Below are 17603 nucleotides of genomic sequence, written 5' to 3'. Positions count from 1 at the left end.
TATAATTATCTTCATACAATGCACAACAAAACCAAAATGAAAAAGAAAAACGATCGAGTTTACCAACCAATCTCTTTTCTCAGATGTGTGTATACATGTTCAGTATTACAGACACATTGTACTTCAGCAAAATTTATCGTAATGTTACAGATTTAATTTAAATGAAGTAAAGCCATAAGCACGGAATAATCACTCATCAATCATTCTTCTCATTAGCACAAGTGTAGGCAACATCAGCTGAAGATGTATCCATGTCGTTAAGACCCAATTCCTCGTTCTGCTCCCAAGACCTCTCATATTCCTCGACTGTGGCAAAAACCCAACAGAAATGGAAAACGGAAACACAAAATCAAACATCAGAAAACAAGAAAACCAAAAGCATAAAGAGTTGCACACAGCCACAAGAACCCCTGAACCACCAAGAATAGATCTCTTACATTTAATTGAAGACAAACTTACATGTTAATTGAGTGTCGTCCTTAATTTCATCAGTGGCAGGCGCAACAAAAGAGTTGGCCAAAGCGTCATCAATAATCAAACTCCAAGGTTCTTCCACGCATTTGAGCTGCAAGAAAATTGATCTGATCACTAGATATCAATTAACCTAAAAATTTAAACACCAGATACACACAAATTTAACATCCTGAATTTTTTACCAACAAACAGTTGCCAGAAACCATCCATTTTTCTTCACACCTAGTATTTCTACTAGTCCAAAAAATTTTAGGCTCAAAGCAACTTTTATCTAAACAAAAACATTACATTACTATATCCACCAAGGAACTATCAGGAAAATTTATGAGAGTAACTAATAAGATATGAAGAGTTTCTATCATACAAGAAGGGCAAAGAGAGAAACAAAAATACACATTTAATTTCTGGGTAGTTACCGTAATTTAAGGACATGGAAGTCCAAATTTGAAAAACAGTAGTGCAAGGCATAAAAGTGATAACTGTAAAAGAAAGTATCCAAGTAGAGCATTGGCAGCACTTGTACCACCCAGGGCAAGAGTACATACAGCAAGCAATGGTAGCATTACTGGTAAATATAGGGCATGTTAAAAGTCAAAAGTAGTTATTTTAGAATCTGCACCTTGTCAAGTTTTGCTCTGAATTCTTTCCATTTGCTCCTTTTGTTATCATCAAGACTATCACCAAAGGTAAAGCCATGTACTCTCTCAAGACCTGCAATGTAGTTGAAAATAAGCTGAGATTAGCAAAAGTGTCAATGCAAAAACACATAGCATGTATTGATAGGCCTCTACTAAGGAAAAATGATTCGGTTATAAAGAAAATGACAACATCAGCCTCAAACCAATGGATAAAAACTCCCACGGTTAAGGAAACGCTCACAAACCACATATGATAAAATGAAGTGGATATTGTGCAAAAACCATCCCCAACCAAGCGTCACCCTATTTAAAAAAGCACATGTTTATTCTGTCTTCAAAGGCATTTTCAAGGAAAGATCCATGTAGCACCAATGCTTAGGTCTGTAGACTTCCAAAAAGCAACATCATCCAACACCAAACCAAAAAAGTGGGTTGCAGGGCAAGGGAGTTGTCATTTGGTAGGAAGAGCAACTGTCATAACAGCATAGTAGATTGCTAAAGTTGAGAATAAAGAAATTTGGCAAAATATACTTACTTTCACCAATCTTGGAAATCAAGCCTTCAACAGTCGTAACAAGTCCGCCTAATGTGCCACTAGCCAGTTCCAACTCAAGCTCTGGAATTTTCACAGAGGCCGTGTCCGACTAATACGATCGAGAAGGTCAAAAAATTAGAAGTAATCATGAAAGCCAAATCAAGAATACCAGCAGAGTTAAGAGGACTAAAGACTAGAGAACTTTTTAGCAGCATAAGCACTTGACCTAACTCAAGCAAGAACTAATAGAATTTGGACATGGGAAAACAAATACATAAGAAAGATGGTCGACAATGCACCAATTCCAATTTAACATACAAAGCACAGAAAATATGTTGGCCCTATGTAGAGAATAAGCAGCATTTGATACTTTAACAAGTTCCCTCATTATCTTCTACGTGGAGCTGGTTTAAATAACAGATCATCAAGAATCAGATTCATCATATTTTAATAAACAAAAAGTAGCAATTAATAAGGTAAACATAAAAAGTATAAATAAGGTAATCATATTTTTGGATCTTGCAAAAAATCTCAATAAATAAAGTACGAATGCCTGCTGTAAAATTAATAAGCATAACAAGTGTAAAGTCATGTTAGGTGTCCTCTTCCTTAAACCACAGACAACAAATATAATGAAACCAACCAACTCTTGAGTTGGAGGTATTCATCTGAATATCAACTAAGGCAAGTATAATTCAAGCCGAGTTGGTATCTGCTATTAAGACCGCTATATGGCCACCAACAACTCACTGCACAAACAACTGGCCCATTGCATTACCTTTATCACATCCCGGCTAAGATCTTTTACGTTCTTCACATGAACTATTATCCTCTTTCCTTTATCAGGAATACGTCCACCAGGTTTCACCTGAAAAGGATGACATAAAAATATGTATGTCAGAAGGAAACAGAAAAAATTGTTCAAGACTATCCTAATACACAGAAGGATGTATACTGCTGCAAACCTCAGAGTTGCGATAACCACAGGCATCACACGAGGAAGCCATAACAATCACTTCTTGAAAGTAAGGAATATCTGTCTATTGTTAAGCTAACAATTTTGATAAATTGGTGCAGAGTCAAACATCATGGCCAAACTTTGCCACGTTAAATTTGTGAGCATGGCAAGTACTACAAAATATTACAATAGTAATCCAATTAAATAACAGTTTAAACAGAAACGTAGCAAAAAGTTTGCATCACTGCTTACGCTTCAAAAGCAAAAGCATCAAGAAGAATTCACATGTTTATCTATCTTGACTAGCGTACTGAAATATAAATCATTTGGGCGCCCACACAACAATAATGTAACACCTCTCTTTATTAATAAATACGACTAAGCTTCAAAATAACCTCAGGTGAGGTTTAACAAGCAACTGTCACTACTCTGAGTTGGACAAAAACACAAAGTGGATACTTGTAACAAACATGCGGCATTCGCATTTGGTAGCACAGGCTCCACAAGTTGATGGAAAAGTCATGACCTGTCGAAAAGAATGATGTGATGATTACTTAAGTAAAATACAAAAGAATATGAAAAACGCCATAAATTTGCTGTCAAGCAAATTTACCTCTTCAGGGGCAGAATATCGAAATAAAGCATCGGCAATTTCTGTACTATTACCCTGCACAATAGCTCGACGGCCAGCTCTGGCTCCAACCAAGCCATGTGGTTCCTCTTCTCTTCGAGGAATATTTTCAGCACCAGGTTCTTCTTGTGAAGTGTCCACAAGATATCCTAAAGCAGCATGTTGTTCAGGTGTCCGCTCATAGAACTTAATAGTCAATGACGAATCAGGAGAGGGGGCATACCTATTTAAGACAACAACATCCTTTACAAAACTTATCGTGTATTGCATTAATAAAAACCAGCACGGACACTAGCCTCAGTGCAGTAAAAGGCGCGCTCCTTCGTCATGGCGTCGCCATTTCGGGGCTGCCCAGGCGCGCCATGGCGAAGAGGGCCTGGGCGGCCTGGGTTCTGGCTGGGCTGCCCGGGCCCGTGAATTAAAAAAAAAAGAAACCCTAAATATAAAAGGAATTTCAGCAAATTAAGTACTTTGCATGCATGGGTAACTTTCATTCTTGACTCTTCTTTATTAAGTTCTCTATTTTTTACTCTTCCAACGCATCTTCTTCTCAGTTCTTCTCTTCTTCTTCTCTTCCATAGTAGTCTGCCGCTGTTGTTCACTGTCTATTTACAGTATGACTTTTCTTCTAAATTCATGAAGTGTAAATTTTTGGCGTGTACAGCAGTACAAGCTCTAATTATGCCGATTGAAACATTGAAATTGATGTGATTTTATTGTTCTGTTAGTATTTTCTTTTTGGGATAATTAATTACAGTATTTTATTGTATGTTTACGTCGGTATTTATTGTAGATTGATAGACTTCCACATTCACATTATCAAAGCTAAGAGCATACATTGCCACTCCTTATACATTAATCTAGTCAAAATAATACTAATTATATAAATATATAGATTATTTCTTATATTTGCGCCATCCTTTGGAAAGACACGCGCCGCACCGTGCGCCATGGCTCCAAGAGCCCTTGGCGCCATTGTGCGCCGTGCGCCACTGACTACTATGACTAGCCTTTATAAAAAGTGCCTTATAGAATTACTTCTCTGAAAATAATTACAAAAGAACTTTTTGTTACTAAATATGCACATATATATACACACACACACACACACAGAGAGGAAGGCCTTACGGGTTCTCAATAAAACTGTTTCCAGCAGGATCATCAAGAATGAAGGTAAACTGTGACTTCCCTGTGGCACAAGTTCTCAGTTTTATCAAGAATTCATCTATTGCTTCAGCTGTCTGGGGATCTACTTTCTGCAAAAAAAGGTAAGTAACATTAACAAAATGATGATATCTTATAATCAACAAGAACATGAACAAACTTCCACCTTCCGCTCCTCTTGAAGGGCTTCTAACTCATCGGCAGCTCTCACCAGTATCCCTTCAACCTAAAAGCAGTAACAAGAGGAATTTCATTGTGAAAAGCAGGAAAAGCAAAGGATTTATTTGGAAAACATAAACTAGACCGGGGAAGCTCAATGAAGCTACATATTTACATGAATGCATCATATAATCCACATGGAGAACATATGCTGAGATGAAAATGTTTTTGTTAATACTTGATTCTTGCAAAATACTTCTGGCAGCATCGATGAAGAACCATAAGAACAATTCTGTGTACGGCAGTTTCAACTTGATGTGAAAGAATGTTTTCAGCTATTTCCAGAAGGAAAGGCACATTGGTCACCAAAAAAAAACTTCAAAGAAAATGAATAGACATATATATTCAAAATAGAAAAACAAAGAAGAATGATATACTTCTTCCAATATCATTTCCGTCTTTCACTCTTTGAAGCCAGTAAGGCATTTGTGCCCCTCCCTCAAAGAAACATATAGCAATTTCCATATTTCCAAAGAATTAGTCGAGTAAGTTTTTTTTTACAAGAAACCAGGAACTTCGGAGAAGATTTCAATGTCAAGGGTATATCAAGGAGATACCGTTGACAAAGACCCACGCTGAGCCTCAGGAGGAATCTCAAAGTCCAGTTCAGGGATCTGCAAAATAAACATCAAGTGTGATAAAAACTGGAAGGTCTCATGCACCTGAAATAATCGAAACCATCAGAAAAAGATCGTGCAAACAGGTAGACTTATATCCTTAATGATAATAAATTGTTGGCATAAAAACTCATAGCATGAAAAGTATTTAATAACTACAGATACTATTGTGCATTCACACGTTCAAAGAGCAATAGCAAACTCAGCTAGAGAAGTACCTTGATTGTGGCAGTTTCTGATTTCACCACCTGACGATTGAACATCTGCATAAATTGAACCAGTATGAACACTTATTTTCAGAGCTTAAACCCATAAATTCTGGCCAACAATCAAATTAATTGTACAAAAAGAGAAACATGATTATCATCTCCACATACAAATAGAGAATGGATTAGCAGGAAGATTCCTAATTACGATCAAGTATCAGATAATCGAGGAAGAAAATATCAAAGTTCAAAACAAAGATCAAATCTATAAAAACAGGAACAGACTTCAGAAAACCACATTTGTATTGGCATTTTCAGTGGCTCCACATTATTATTTGAAGTGCCTATCGTACAACATCCAACTCCTTAGAAGACAACCTTTTGGTCACCTGATGGAACTTCCAGGATGTAGTGACAGCCTTTAGGTTGAATTTCACCAGCAAATTGGACTTCATTATTCCTTAAGAAAGAAGTCCACAAAGCGAGTAAGAAATCACCTAAGAAGGACGAACTTGGAAAAATAATCTGAACTTCTTGTATCCTTGGAGAAAGAAAAGGTGTTTACCTCTCATCACAATGAGGGCATTCAAAGGCTGATAATAATATCTGTGACAGAAGATACACAGAATTAAGATATAACACTTCACCACAATATAATATTTCTTGGGAGGACAGGGAGATTCAGTGACATACTTCTTTCAACTTGATGAAATAATGTTGTCATAGTTTGAAATAAAGTCTTAACAAGTAAGCTCATAAGACAGCTGCATGTACGAGGAATTTACCTTTCTGAAATGTGGAATTAGAGTTAACAAAAACCGAGTTATCCCCTGTAAACAAGTACTTAATCAGAAAACGGCATAATAGAATTAACAAGCACAAGCCAAATCATCAAATTGTGGATCTTATTGGAACCAAGAGACAGAATGAAAATGAACATTCAAAATACAGCACACACACACAGAACAAGATATGAAAGGAACTTCAAACCCGAGAGGCGTTCACTATCCAATTGTGGCTCTTTAAGAATACAATTTGAAGACTGACACTCCAAAAGCTTAAACATGCCACAGTTAGTTCCCCAATACCAAGCACGTAATATGACAACTACTGGAATAGAAGCAAAAAAGAATCATGAATATTGTCCGAATCTTCTCTAACAAACTGTGAAAAGAAGAATATATATGAAAGACAAGATTTCTATAAGACCCTCAAAGGTCAGTTGGTATAACTTCAGTCGACAATCCGCAAATGTGGCCGTAACTTTCACAACCGTATGCATACAAGAAACAAAATTACTGAACCAAGAAACAAACTATGAACATCATGAAAGTTATTTTCAAGTTATGCAGACTATTAAATAGCAGAAAGTAGGGAAAAACAAAAATCAAAATCAAGAAAACAACCCGACTTACAAGTTTACGACCATTCACAGACAAAAGTCCAGGAGAAGAATCAGGAAAAATAAATTCGAGAATCATCATCCCAACAAAAACAGTTGCAGTAAATGTCAAAATCCCAAACACCAAAAATAAATAGTGCCGGGACATAAAAGAGGAATAACACGAGAAAACCAAGACAATCGAACAATGAATAGAAACACAAAGCTGTCGTCAGGGAAAACAGTACAAAGATATGAATGCTCAAAACTACAACACTAGAGTAAAAGAGAGGAGCCGAACATTCTCGCCGCAACGCATGCAGAGGCTCTCGACTTCATAGAGGGGAGCGTCGGAATCTTCGGCCGAAACAGCCTCCACGACGGAACCCACGTCTACGATTTGGGGCGCCCCCTGTGTTGTCGTCTTCGTCTCCATGGTGAAAATCCAAGAATGTCGATTTAGGGGATTCTCGAAACTTTGTTGAAGGTTGACGACTGTTATTCTATGTTTCTTGAATTGTTTCCTCTTTTGATTGAGGGAGGAGGCGGAACGTTGGAGATATTCTGGGTTCGAAAAGAAGCAAGACTCTAGAAAGTGTGAGAAGGATAGAAAGTGGTGGACTATAAAAGACCATTGTGAACAACCTGCCGTCTTAGCTCAGCCGGTAGAGCGCGTGGCTTTTAACCACGTGGTCGTGGGTTCGATTCCCACAGACGGCGTTTCTTAGTTTTGACTGACTGTTTTAAACCGTTGCCATGGCCGAACAGCTGTATTTTGGTTGCCCATATCCCCAAAAGGATCCAAATCGGAAAGATTTCCGGCCCAAACATCTCTGTTTTGGGTGGACCGTGGGGGAGGGGAGCCCTGATTCTATGAATAGCTATAGCCCCCACTATTGCAAAACATAATAAGCTCTAATCAATTGTTGTATTTTTCATTCTAAAACTTTCTTTGTAAATCCACTATATTTATTTTTTCTTTTTTTGTTAATTTGAGATGAGAACATCTTTAGTGAGAAAAAACAATAGTAACAAATATGAAATCTATCTATCTATCTATATTATATATGTCTGATCGGTGTCTTTTTATTATAAGAAAATGTAAGATATACTCTTTCCTTATTTTTCAAATTCTAAATTTGATAATATGCATTAATATCTTTTTATTATATTATGTTATGTCTTATTTATACACATATACATTTTTGAACGAAAAGAGACCTTCATATCCAAGGTATGGGAGAAAAAAACTCGAGCTGCTTTTTTATTTCTATATTATGAGTTTATGATTATATTATCATCTTTTATGAGTTGAAAACTTTTCATTTATTTATAATTTTTGCTTCATGAGATGATGAAAAATCAAATTTTTTATTATCAATTTTGTTTGATGAGTTTAATAATGAGTGAAAAGAGTTGAATAAATATGTATTCTATGTTTTTTGCCAACTCAAACTCAGTATCTCAAAATTATAGGCAGCAAAGAGATTTGTAGGTGGTTGGGGGTGAGTTTTAACTGAGAAATGAAAAGTTGCTGGTTGAAAGTCACAACTAGACGACTTAATGGTAATTAAATTTCAAAGAAAATGAGACTTAAAGATGAAGGAATTTGATTGGTTACCTAAGTTATTGTTTCAAGGGTGGTATTACTATTCCCAACACTCAACGTTGTTTATATAATACATATATATATTTAATTTAATAAATAAAGGTAATTATTTAATTAACTAATTTCAAAATATTTATATAAATATTTTGTTATTTTTTTTAAATATTTGATGATACTAGTAAATTGAGAAGTTTGGCAAAGATAGGGAGGTCAAAAATTGTCAAAGTTACGCAAAGCAATAGCCCTTCCCCACTTCCAACTCCTCTCGCTCTACTTTCCCTATACGAAACCAAAAAGACGAGAGAGAGAGAGAGATGCTACGGCAGCCTTGGGATTGAACAGTGTGAGATAGAATTTCAGGATCTGGGGAAAAACATCATTAGAGGTGAGAAAAGCCCTAAGTTGCGAGTTTGTGCTCGTGCCTAATCGATTGTTGCTTATACTGTAAAGTTGACAATGGGGCAAAACAGCCGGAAGACGCTGATCTACGCACTGGTAGCGCGTGGTTCGCCGCCGGTGGTGCTGGCTGAGTACACCGAGTTCAGCGGCAACTTCAATTCTATTGCCTTTCAGTGCCTCCAGAAGCTTCCTTCCTCCAACAATAAGTTCACCTACAACTGCGATAATCACACCTTTAATTATCTCGTGCACGATGGCTTCAGTGAGTCTTATGTTTTATTTTTTCTGTTCCGGATTAATATTTGCGCAGTTATTTCGTGCGCTATTTTTTTTTTTTTTTTTGATTTGTGGATTTGAATTGGAAGATGCTGTTGGTTGCCGATTATGATTGTTTGCTTTCATATGGATCATATTTGATAAAGATTAGTCGACGTGGATTTGATGACCGCATATTAACTATATTTAACAAATATCTGATTTCCCTTTCATTTTCTGTGCTTCTTTTATAGAGTTGCAGTATCTTTGTTTCCTTTTAGGTTAGATTTACCGGAGTTGAACGGAGTTTTTATATGTTTCTGAAAGAAATGACTAAATTCATGATGCACTTTGACACTTTGTGGCTAAATGGTGTGATGGAGACATTCATAGATATTGTACTTCCACTAGTTGAGAAGCGCTACAGAGAATTCATTCAATTATAGCTCCAAGTTGTGCTTGTACTGCCAAATTGGCGACCTATTTATTCACAGGATAAGGAAGCTTTGTCTGTCAAGCAATGACTCACATAGAAGCAATGACATGCTATGCAGCATACTGTGTTGTTGCTGAAGAATCAGTGGGGAGACAGGTGCCAATGGCTTTTCTAGATCGTATTAAGGATGACTTTGTGGCAAAGTATGGAGGTGGGAAGGCCGCAACAGCTCCTGCTAATGGCCTTAACAAGGAATTTGGGTATTTAACTTTCTAGTTATTCCACAACAGATATCCGTAATTATTGCTTGGTTTTATGAACACATCTCTGAATTTGAAAACCCTTACTGGACAGTCCAAAGTTGAAGGAGCATATGCAATACTGCATTGAGCACCCTGAAGAGATAAGCAAACTTGCAAAGGTGAAGGCACAGGTTTCAGAAGTTAAGGGTGTTATGATGGAAAATATTGAGAAGGTAAGGAGATCATTGTTTATCTTGTATAGACTTCTATATTAGTTTAATGTTTGGAAATTTCCTTATCTTGATCTACCTCTCACATTGAGGTGTGCTATCTAGTTTTATCATAAGGAAACTGTGTCCCAGTTTTTTTTATCAGAAAATGATAAATTTTCACCGTTTGGTTTCAATTTTGTTGACTTCTATTATGACTGTCCATATGAATGCTTTTTGTTAAGCAAAAAAGAAAAGATATTCTGTGAAGACTCGATATTTTTGGCAAAAGACAGTTAGCTTGATTGCTAGTTTCTAGCTATTTCTGTCCCCTTTTCTATTTCATCCTGCGCTTCGCCTTGACAGTCAAAGTTGACATGTGTGTGTTGGCCTTCCTTCTGGGAGAGTTCGTATCATTTGGTCTGGATCTGAGCTGATTCTGCATTTGCATCTGATTCCTTACCACATTGCATCTGATAGCGGCTTGATCCATCTATATTTTCTCTCTATATTCTTCACCAAGGATTATGGGGTTTCTTCTTCCCTTTCTGAAACTGATAGATTTTAGCCTGAAAGTACTGAACGGGACTTAGCTAGCCCCTATTTCTTTCATTTCCTAGTATTCTCTGCATCTGTACTAGAACTAAGGTGTCGTCCATTGTTGGTGTTCTGAATTAAACTTTTGTATTCTATACTGAAGGTAATACCTGGAAATGTTTATCTAATGCAGGTTCTAGATCGTGGAGAAAAGATAGAGCTTCTGGTGGATAAGACTGAGAATCTTCATCACCAGGTACCCCCAACCGACTGGGCGTCTGCGTGTCCTTTTAACTGTTTAACTGTCCTTTTGTGTGCTTGTGGTTTGCCGCATCTCATAGTTGGGCCACCTCTGAATTGCTAAATTTATATTGAGACTGAATTCAGTATTAAATTTTCCCTTTAACTGGTTGACTGTATTTTGGCATGCCCGTGCTGCATCTCCTGTTTAGGTTTGTAATATAAAGTTTTCCTGGGGCTAATTTATTGTGGGGCTGCATTAGGAAACGAAGTTTGAAATATCCATTCAGTCTGCTATTATTGACCAAGTTTAGAGCAAGGACCTGTTGGTATTGATATGCTACCAGTGCAAATTTAGGAAAGGCTAAGTAAGACCCACCAGTTCTTGATAGACTCAGAAACTGCATATATGAAGTGCATGTTACTCATGAGAGATTTATTCTGAACCATTCTTTTGTGACATCTGGCTAATAAAACATGACATAAATCTTTATGTCAAGCATACTTGTCAAAGTTTTTATCAACGCCAAACATCTCTCTATGATTCTTTGCTATCTTGTCGGAGCAGGCACAGGACTTCAGGGCTACTGGAACAAAGATCAGGAGAAAAATGTGGCTGCAAAATATGAAGATCAAGTTGATTGTTTTAGCCATTGTGATTGCACTGATCCTCATTATAGTCCTCTCTGTCTGCAAGGGTTTCAACTGTGGAAAGTGAGCGAATTACTCACTCATCAGATCATATGTGGATCTCTGCTGATTCGATTGTGGTAGCGTCGGAATGATGTCCACTGAGAAACTCGTTACTGTATGTATTAAACCAGCGGTACGTATACAATATCCTAGTTGAGCAGGACAAAGTTATAGAACACAATGATAGTGGTATATTCTCCAAGTATTACGTGATTTTCATAAATTCCATCTCATGGACCATATTGTAATACTAATCTGCAGTTTATGTTCAGTGCTCTGACTCTAAAGCATGCTATCCTACTGTCTCCCAGTTCTACACTTCTACTAATTCCGAACCTATGTCGGGTTTCCATTTTGGTCGATTTTTGAAACAACCAAAAATGACTCCAAGCATGAATGGGTAAAATTTTTTCATTAGTTTAGACGAATTCTGAGTTCGCATTATTAAAATATCAAAATCTAGTTAAAATTTATCCTAATCCTATATTGTTATATGCAAAAAATTACAAAACTTTCACTATTGAGGCATGTTTGCACATTTATAATAATTTGTATCTGTAAAGAAAATTATATTGTGTATATTTCCATAGCAATTTCAATCAATACTACAGCCTGATTTGACATCTACAGTTTTTGGTTCATTTATAAACAATACTGAATATAGTATGTAATCCATTTCTCAATGATTCGACACTCCCAAAAATAATACATTCATAACATTTTTCAATGCAATTGTCAAACTATTCAAAACTTCAACTCATTTTTTTAAGAAATCCCCATAAAAATAACCCTAAAAGGTGTGAAACTCTCAATGGCAATCTCAATGTGAATGACGAACATGAAGGTGTGCACACTATCCCAAATCTTTCAGAAACCCAGTATGAACACCTACAAACCCAAATCTCTACGTAAAATCTGAAAGCACGTAGCCTAACATTAATCAGTATTCATGTGACAAATTTCCAGATTAAAACCCAAAAGGACAGATCTTATCGATAATCAAATGAAATATAAGCCCCTTGTGCCCAGCTCCAGCCCATCAAAAGTAAATCTCACCACTATTGGGCTCAGCCTACCAAAGCTAACACACGTACAATCACTAGGCTAACCAAACAAAACAGCCTTCAAAAGTTTTATCAACTACATAAACTGTAAGGCCCGCTCAGCCTACAAAGTAGCAACCACCCACAGCCACAGCCCACAGGATTCAATAGTTTCCTCTAGAAATGGCAACTGGCTGAACTTGTCAAAAATAATTCGTCAGGTGTTTATTAGACCAAGATCCAACCTTCACACTGCACTACTGGAGTGCCAATTGATTGAACTTGTTAAACTTAATTTTATAGCGTTAAAAAAATATGATAAAATGACTTTCCAAAATGTAACTCTTAAAGAAATAAAAACTTAGAATACTACATTTATATGATTATTTGTGTAATGTGTAATGTGGGTGGTGATAGCGTCTGTACGGAATTTACCCATTTATTTGATCAAAATAGAAAATGATAAATATGTATTTGTCAAAAATTGTAGTTATTAATAATGAATGGTACGTGTCAAATCCACAATAACCCACCAAATTCAAATTTTTGACCCCACCTACACCCCGACCCCCCAGCCTAACTCATTATGAGTTTTTCAATTGAAACTTAAATAGTTTTTAACACATTTTTTTTAATTCGAATCATATTTGATTAAATTAAATTAATTATAAAATAAATTTAATGTATTTATCACATAATATGTTATTTTTTTAAATCGTACACGAATAATACAATAAGTACATTACACTTATTGTATAATTGATTAAATTCGAACGAAATTCAGTTCCTTGTCCAAGTCAATTTCCCATAATTGTTATCGTAATACAAACATAAGTATGGACAAACATGAGAATCCATGCTAATTTAAATGTAGCAGCCTGAAACAGATGAAACTTTTTTAATTATGTGAGAGGACAAGAAATCAATGACTATATAATTAATCCCATCATGTCGCTCTCCCTCTAATTATCCATCACTTTATTTTGACAGACTTAGGGTTTTAATGACTCGAATCCACGTTTGTCACTAACATTTGTTCCAAAAAAAAAAAAAAAAGAAAAATTGATTGAAGCAACGAACCAATTTCTCTTCTTCCTAAGTCAAAAAATAAATATTTATGGGAGTGAAACAAAGGGTTGCAAGTGATTAGAAAAGGACAAGTAATTACGTGCCTAATTATTATACATTGATGTAACAAAGGCTTCAGATTTTATCATCCATGACGTCCCACTTAACAATTCACCAACAATTACTTGTATATGATTCTATAACTACTAATCACAATAATTTAATTAATGTACTCTTTTTTCAAGATTCATTTGGAATATTTATTATTATGATGTGTACTTGACAACTCCAATTAAGTTGACAAACAACCATTCATTATTTGATACGTCATTAATTAATTATTGGGATCATGTTTCACAAGTGGTTGGTATTAGTTACTCTCTGCATGTGGATGCTTTTCTTAATTAATATAATGGAATATTTTAGCGTATATATATATGAGGGTACGATTTCTTAAGTTTTAATAAATAAAATATGTATGGGTTATCTAATTTGATAAGAAAAGCCAAATAATGAAAGGTAGAAAGTGAAAACATCACATCACATCTTGCATCATGCAAATTGCAATGTATGTACAGTTTTGTTATTACTAATAAGTGTATGAATGAATCCACGATTTTTGTTAACGGGAGAAGGCAGAATGCGACAACCGAAAAGGGAAAGGTGTCTGAGGCAAAACAACGTGCATGGTGTGAACAAAAAAACCAAAGTCACGGGGGGACCCCACCCCACCCCACCCCCTCCTGCTTTTCAGACAGAGGGAGAGAGTAATGTTGTATTTCAGAGTATGCTGGATCTGGATCATGATCATAACCTGCTTCAATATCACTAAACCTCCATTCTTCATCAATACTTGGTAGTAATTTGCAACTTTTTCTTCATCAATCTCATCACCATGCATTCATTTACAAACAATAATGTGTAAGGAACAATTAATGATGTTTTCGACTAGACTTAACGAGAAAGAAAAAAAGTAGTAGAGCAAAGGAAATATGTGTATGTTAGGGTTGTTGGCTAATTAAATGATAAATGTTTGATAATTGGGGATGGTCACGTCATCACCTAATAAAATTGAGAACAAGTCATCATCCTTACCCCTTTCCACAACAAGACAAAGAAAACGGATTTGGCTAATTACCTTACTTTGAACCCAAATTTTCTTGCACATTATTTTTGAGTGTCCGAAATTTGGGGCGTGGGCGGAAGTTTCAAGAAGTGAGGTGATGGGCTAACCGCTGATTCAGCTTCCTTCCAAGAACACCCATTCAACCCTTGTAATTCAATTCAGGAGAATATATAATGTATGCTAAGTCGGCCCATCAAATTCCCATTTGATTTATGGCATAAATATTGTCAACTCTTTCATTCATATTCATTTTCCGCCTGACAACATACATATGCATAGCCCCCACCTAAATTAAGGGTTGCCCTTTCTAACTTCCTACGAGACGGGTAATACCCATTATAAGATCCTATCCAAACTGAAATTTTGAATTCAAACTCAAAATACACATATCCACTGTAAGAATGCATGTGATATGAGTTCATTTCTTTACGTTGATTTTGAATTTGGTACCCAGTTTCGGTGCTTTTCTTTTTCTTTTTTTTTTTTCCTAAAGACAGATTAAATTTGATTTTTTAACTCCTATCTGGTACTTAAACTCGTGATCTACACCCCGACCCTGAATTAATCCTAATTTGACTAATTCAATAAAAAGAAAAAGGTTGGAAGGAGCAACTGTTTATGTCCCTTAGAAGTTGCAAGGAAAGGACATCTGGATCTCGGTGTCAATGGAAACGTAGAAAACATCAAGGACTTGAGAGTTGATACTGATCATACAGAGCTTGGGTTTTACTTTTTGGTACAAAAGCACTACAACTTTACATGTACACCCTCCACTTGTTTATCTATCCCTTTTTCCCTATATAAAATTATAGGATCCGAAACAATCTACCTCTTGTTTGTTTTCAGACTTACACTGAGACCGTAAAATTATAATTTAATAATTAATGAAAAGTGAGCAAAATATTTCAAACAAACAATTATTACAGTTGATGGACAGGAGATGTACTCAAAGATTGGGAGCCACATCAGATTAGAATGAAGCATGTAAGAAGATGGGTCTTAACTTTATTTCCCTGGAGACAGCTGAGTAGTGCAGTGGTATATATATAATTTGAGTCCTTGTCGAATATCATCACCAACTTCAAACACTAGTACTTAATCTCTTAATTTATTTTAATTTTGTTTAATCTAATTTGGCGATGATGTCCATCAACATGTGAAGATGCGCCACTCCTTAGTTAAGTTATTCGTCTTTTGGTGGCCCCTCCACCTTTAATTAACATTATGCTTTTTTATTCTAAACATACACCCGTCAACAACATTATAAAAATTAATTATTTTTATATTTTGGTTGTTATGGGTACGTAATTTGTTTAGCTACGCAAAAAATGTGAATAATTTGTATAAATAGACGTTTGATCAGGGGTGTAATTATAATTATTCCAACATTAATTATGAATATTTGAGAAAATTATAGAATGTTGGACTTTGGAAAAACAAATTATAGAAAAAGTTAGTTGCGTGATGTGATTCAACTTCTTCAACAACATAATTTATTTATTCTTTGAACAAACTCAACAACATAATTTAAGGAAGAAAGAATGAATACATAGTGATAAAATATCAACCGTTTTAATTATTTGATTGTAGTACGTACACATGTTTCTAGTTTTAATTAATTTTGTGGGTGGTGGATTATTTCAAAATTGAGACCCAACTTCCTACTTCAATTGTGAAGGATTTGTCAAACTCCTTGCAAATTAATAAAATAGAAAATAGATAAGAGTGTGATTACACATTACAGAAACCAAAGTGTGAAAAGGGTAATGTATGAGTTGATTGGAGGGGAGGAGTAGATGATGTCATGTCATGATGACAGAATTGAAAATGTATAGTTAAAGTCTAATCTTTGCCCAAAACCACTCCAACACATATTATAGTTTAGTGGCGTTGATTAAGGTACCTATCTCACAATAATTGACCAGCAGCCCTAGTGGAATACCATCATCCATGCTCTTTAAATCATCAACTACATCATACATTTATTATTAATATAAAATTTTAATGAAAGAAAAAAAAATGTTGATAAAAATTTATCCATCGGTCAAGCATTTTTAATGCATGTGACGTTCAAATCATCTTTATTATTATTATAATTAAAAGAAATGAGGGCAGGTCATATATTCTAAATCTTGATACTAACATAATTTCATTGTTTAATTGTATTGGAATCAACGAAGCTACTGCGTCTGTGTCTGCGTGTGCGTGCCACCAAATATATTAATAGATTAATTGAGATAGTACGGCAATGATGGCTATAAATTACAATCATTATATATATATATAGTACTAAATTATGCGGTTTAGGTTCCGATATTGGGCGCATCAACAATTAACATTTATTTTATTAATATATATATATATATACACAACAACACTTTGGCAAGTAATAATGTTGGACCCTACCATACTTATAATACGCCCAGCCTAGATTTGAGCCTCTTATGTACCAAAATAACATCAGCCCAACTCGAATTCTGTAGTTAAAATAATAATGTTGACATATAATTGGTTTTCCATTAAAAATATATAGACTTTACTGGTAATAAGCTTTAGCAATTTCTTTAAAAGAATTAAACGTGTCAAAATGAAGTATTCATTCAAACCTGTCATAAATTCAACTCCTTAGTAATTTTAGACCATTCAAAACTATGATTGTATGTATATATGTGTATAAGAAAAATATCGCTCGCTCCATAATTATAAATTTATTAATTTTTATAGTAACGATGAATTATATATCGGAACACTCAAATTGTATAAGTAATTTTTTGATGACGTAATAAATTACAATTTAATATGTAAATAGAGAGAGAGTCGTATATATGGAATTTAAGTCCAAAGGTAGTTCCTGCAAGTACAAAAGATGTTGAAGGATTTTGTGGTGAAGAGAGTAGTAGAGAATGAATGCATGATATTAAAG

At 35.3% G+C, this 17603-nt stretch overlaps 2 protein-coding genes and 1 non-coding gene across 3 annotated transcripts; 2 read left to right on the top strand and 1 right to left on the bottom strand.

Moving 5' to 3' along the window:
• On the bottom strand, positions 59-7398 carry LOC105175861 (zinc finger protein ZPR1). Its single transcript, XM_011098485.2, has 16 exons — positions 7125-7398; positions 6228-6272; positions 6008-6048; positions 5821-5902; positions 5455-5499; positions 5177-5233; positions 4567-4626; positions 4365-4492; positions 3219-3459; positions 3065-3131; positions 2613-2683; positions 2426-2515; positions 1648-1756; positions 1094-1185; positions 460-565; positions 59-306 (listed from the first exon to the last, which is right to left on the bottom strand). The coding sequence occupies exons 1-16, from the start codon at positions 7257-7259 to the stop codon at positions 197-199; spliced, it is 1479 nt and encodes a 492-aa protein (XP_011096787.1). The 5' UTR covers positions 7260-7398; the 3' UTR covers positions 59-196.
• Positions 7471-7543, top strand: TRNAK-UUU. Its single transcript has one exon. It is a non-coding gene; the product is annotated as a tRNA-Lys (tRNA).
• LOC105175860 (vesicle-associated membrane protein 721-like) lies at positions 8847-11738 on the top strand. The gene is made up of 5 exons (XM_011098484.2): positions 8847-9093; positions 9641-9782; positions 9877-9997; positions 10704-10766; positions 11319-11738. The coding sequence occupies exons 1-5, from the start codon at positions 8889-8891 to the stop codon at positions 11466-11468; spliced, it is 681 nt and encodes a 226-aa protein (XP_011096786.1). The 5' UTR covers positions 8847-8888; the 3' UTR covers positions 11469-11738.

Source organism: Sesamum indicum, linkage group LG12 (assembly GCF_000512975.1).
Source record: "Sesamum indicum cultivar Zhongzhi No. 13 linkage group LG12, S_indicum_v1.0, whole genome shotgun sequence".
NCBI lineage: Eukaryota > Viridiplantae > Streptophyta > Magnoliopsida > Lamiales > Pedaliaceae > Sesamum > Sesamum indicum.
The sequence above is the reverse complement of the archived record's forward strand: the minus strand, read 5'-3'. Positions and strand labels throughout refer to the sequence as shown.

Bases quoted from the DNA above. Each gene is read 5' to 3' on its own strand.
- LOC105175861 (XM_011098485.2), bottom strand. From the start codon at position 7,259: ATGGAGACGAAGACGACAACACAGGGGGCGCCCCAAATCGTAGACGTG. The intron at 5,903-6,007 runs GTAAACACCTTT...TTCTTTCTTAAG, and splicing joins TGCCCTCATTGTGATGAGAG to GAATAATGAAGTCCAATTTG. The intron at 4,493-4,566 runs GTGGAAGTTTGT...CTTTTTTTGCAG, and splicing joins CCCTTCAAGAGGAGCGGAAG to AAAGTAGATCCCCAGACAGC.
- LOC105175860 (XM_011098484.2), top strand. From the start codon at position 8,889: ATGGGGCAAAACAGCCGGAAGACGCTGATCTACGCACTGGTAGCGCGT. The intron at 9,094-9,640 runs GTGAGTCTTATG...CATGCTATGCAG, and splicing joins TCTCGTGCACGATGGCTTCA to CATACTGTGTTGTTGCTGAA. The intron at 10,767-11,318 runs GTACCCCCAACC...TTGTCGGAGCAG, and splicing joins CTGAGAATCTTCATCACCAG to GCACAGGACTTCAGGGCTAC.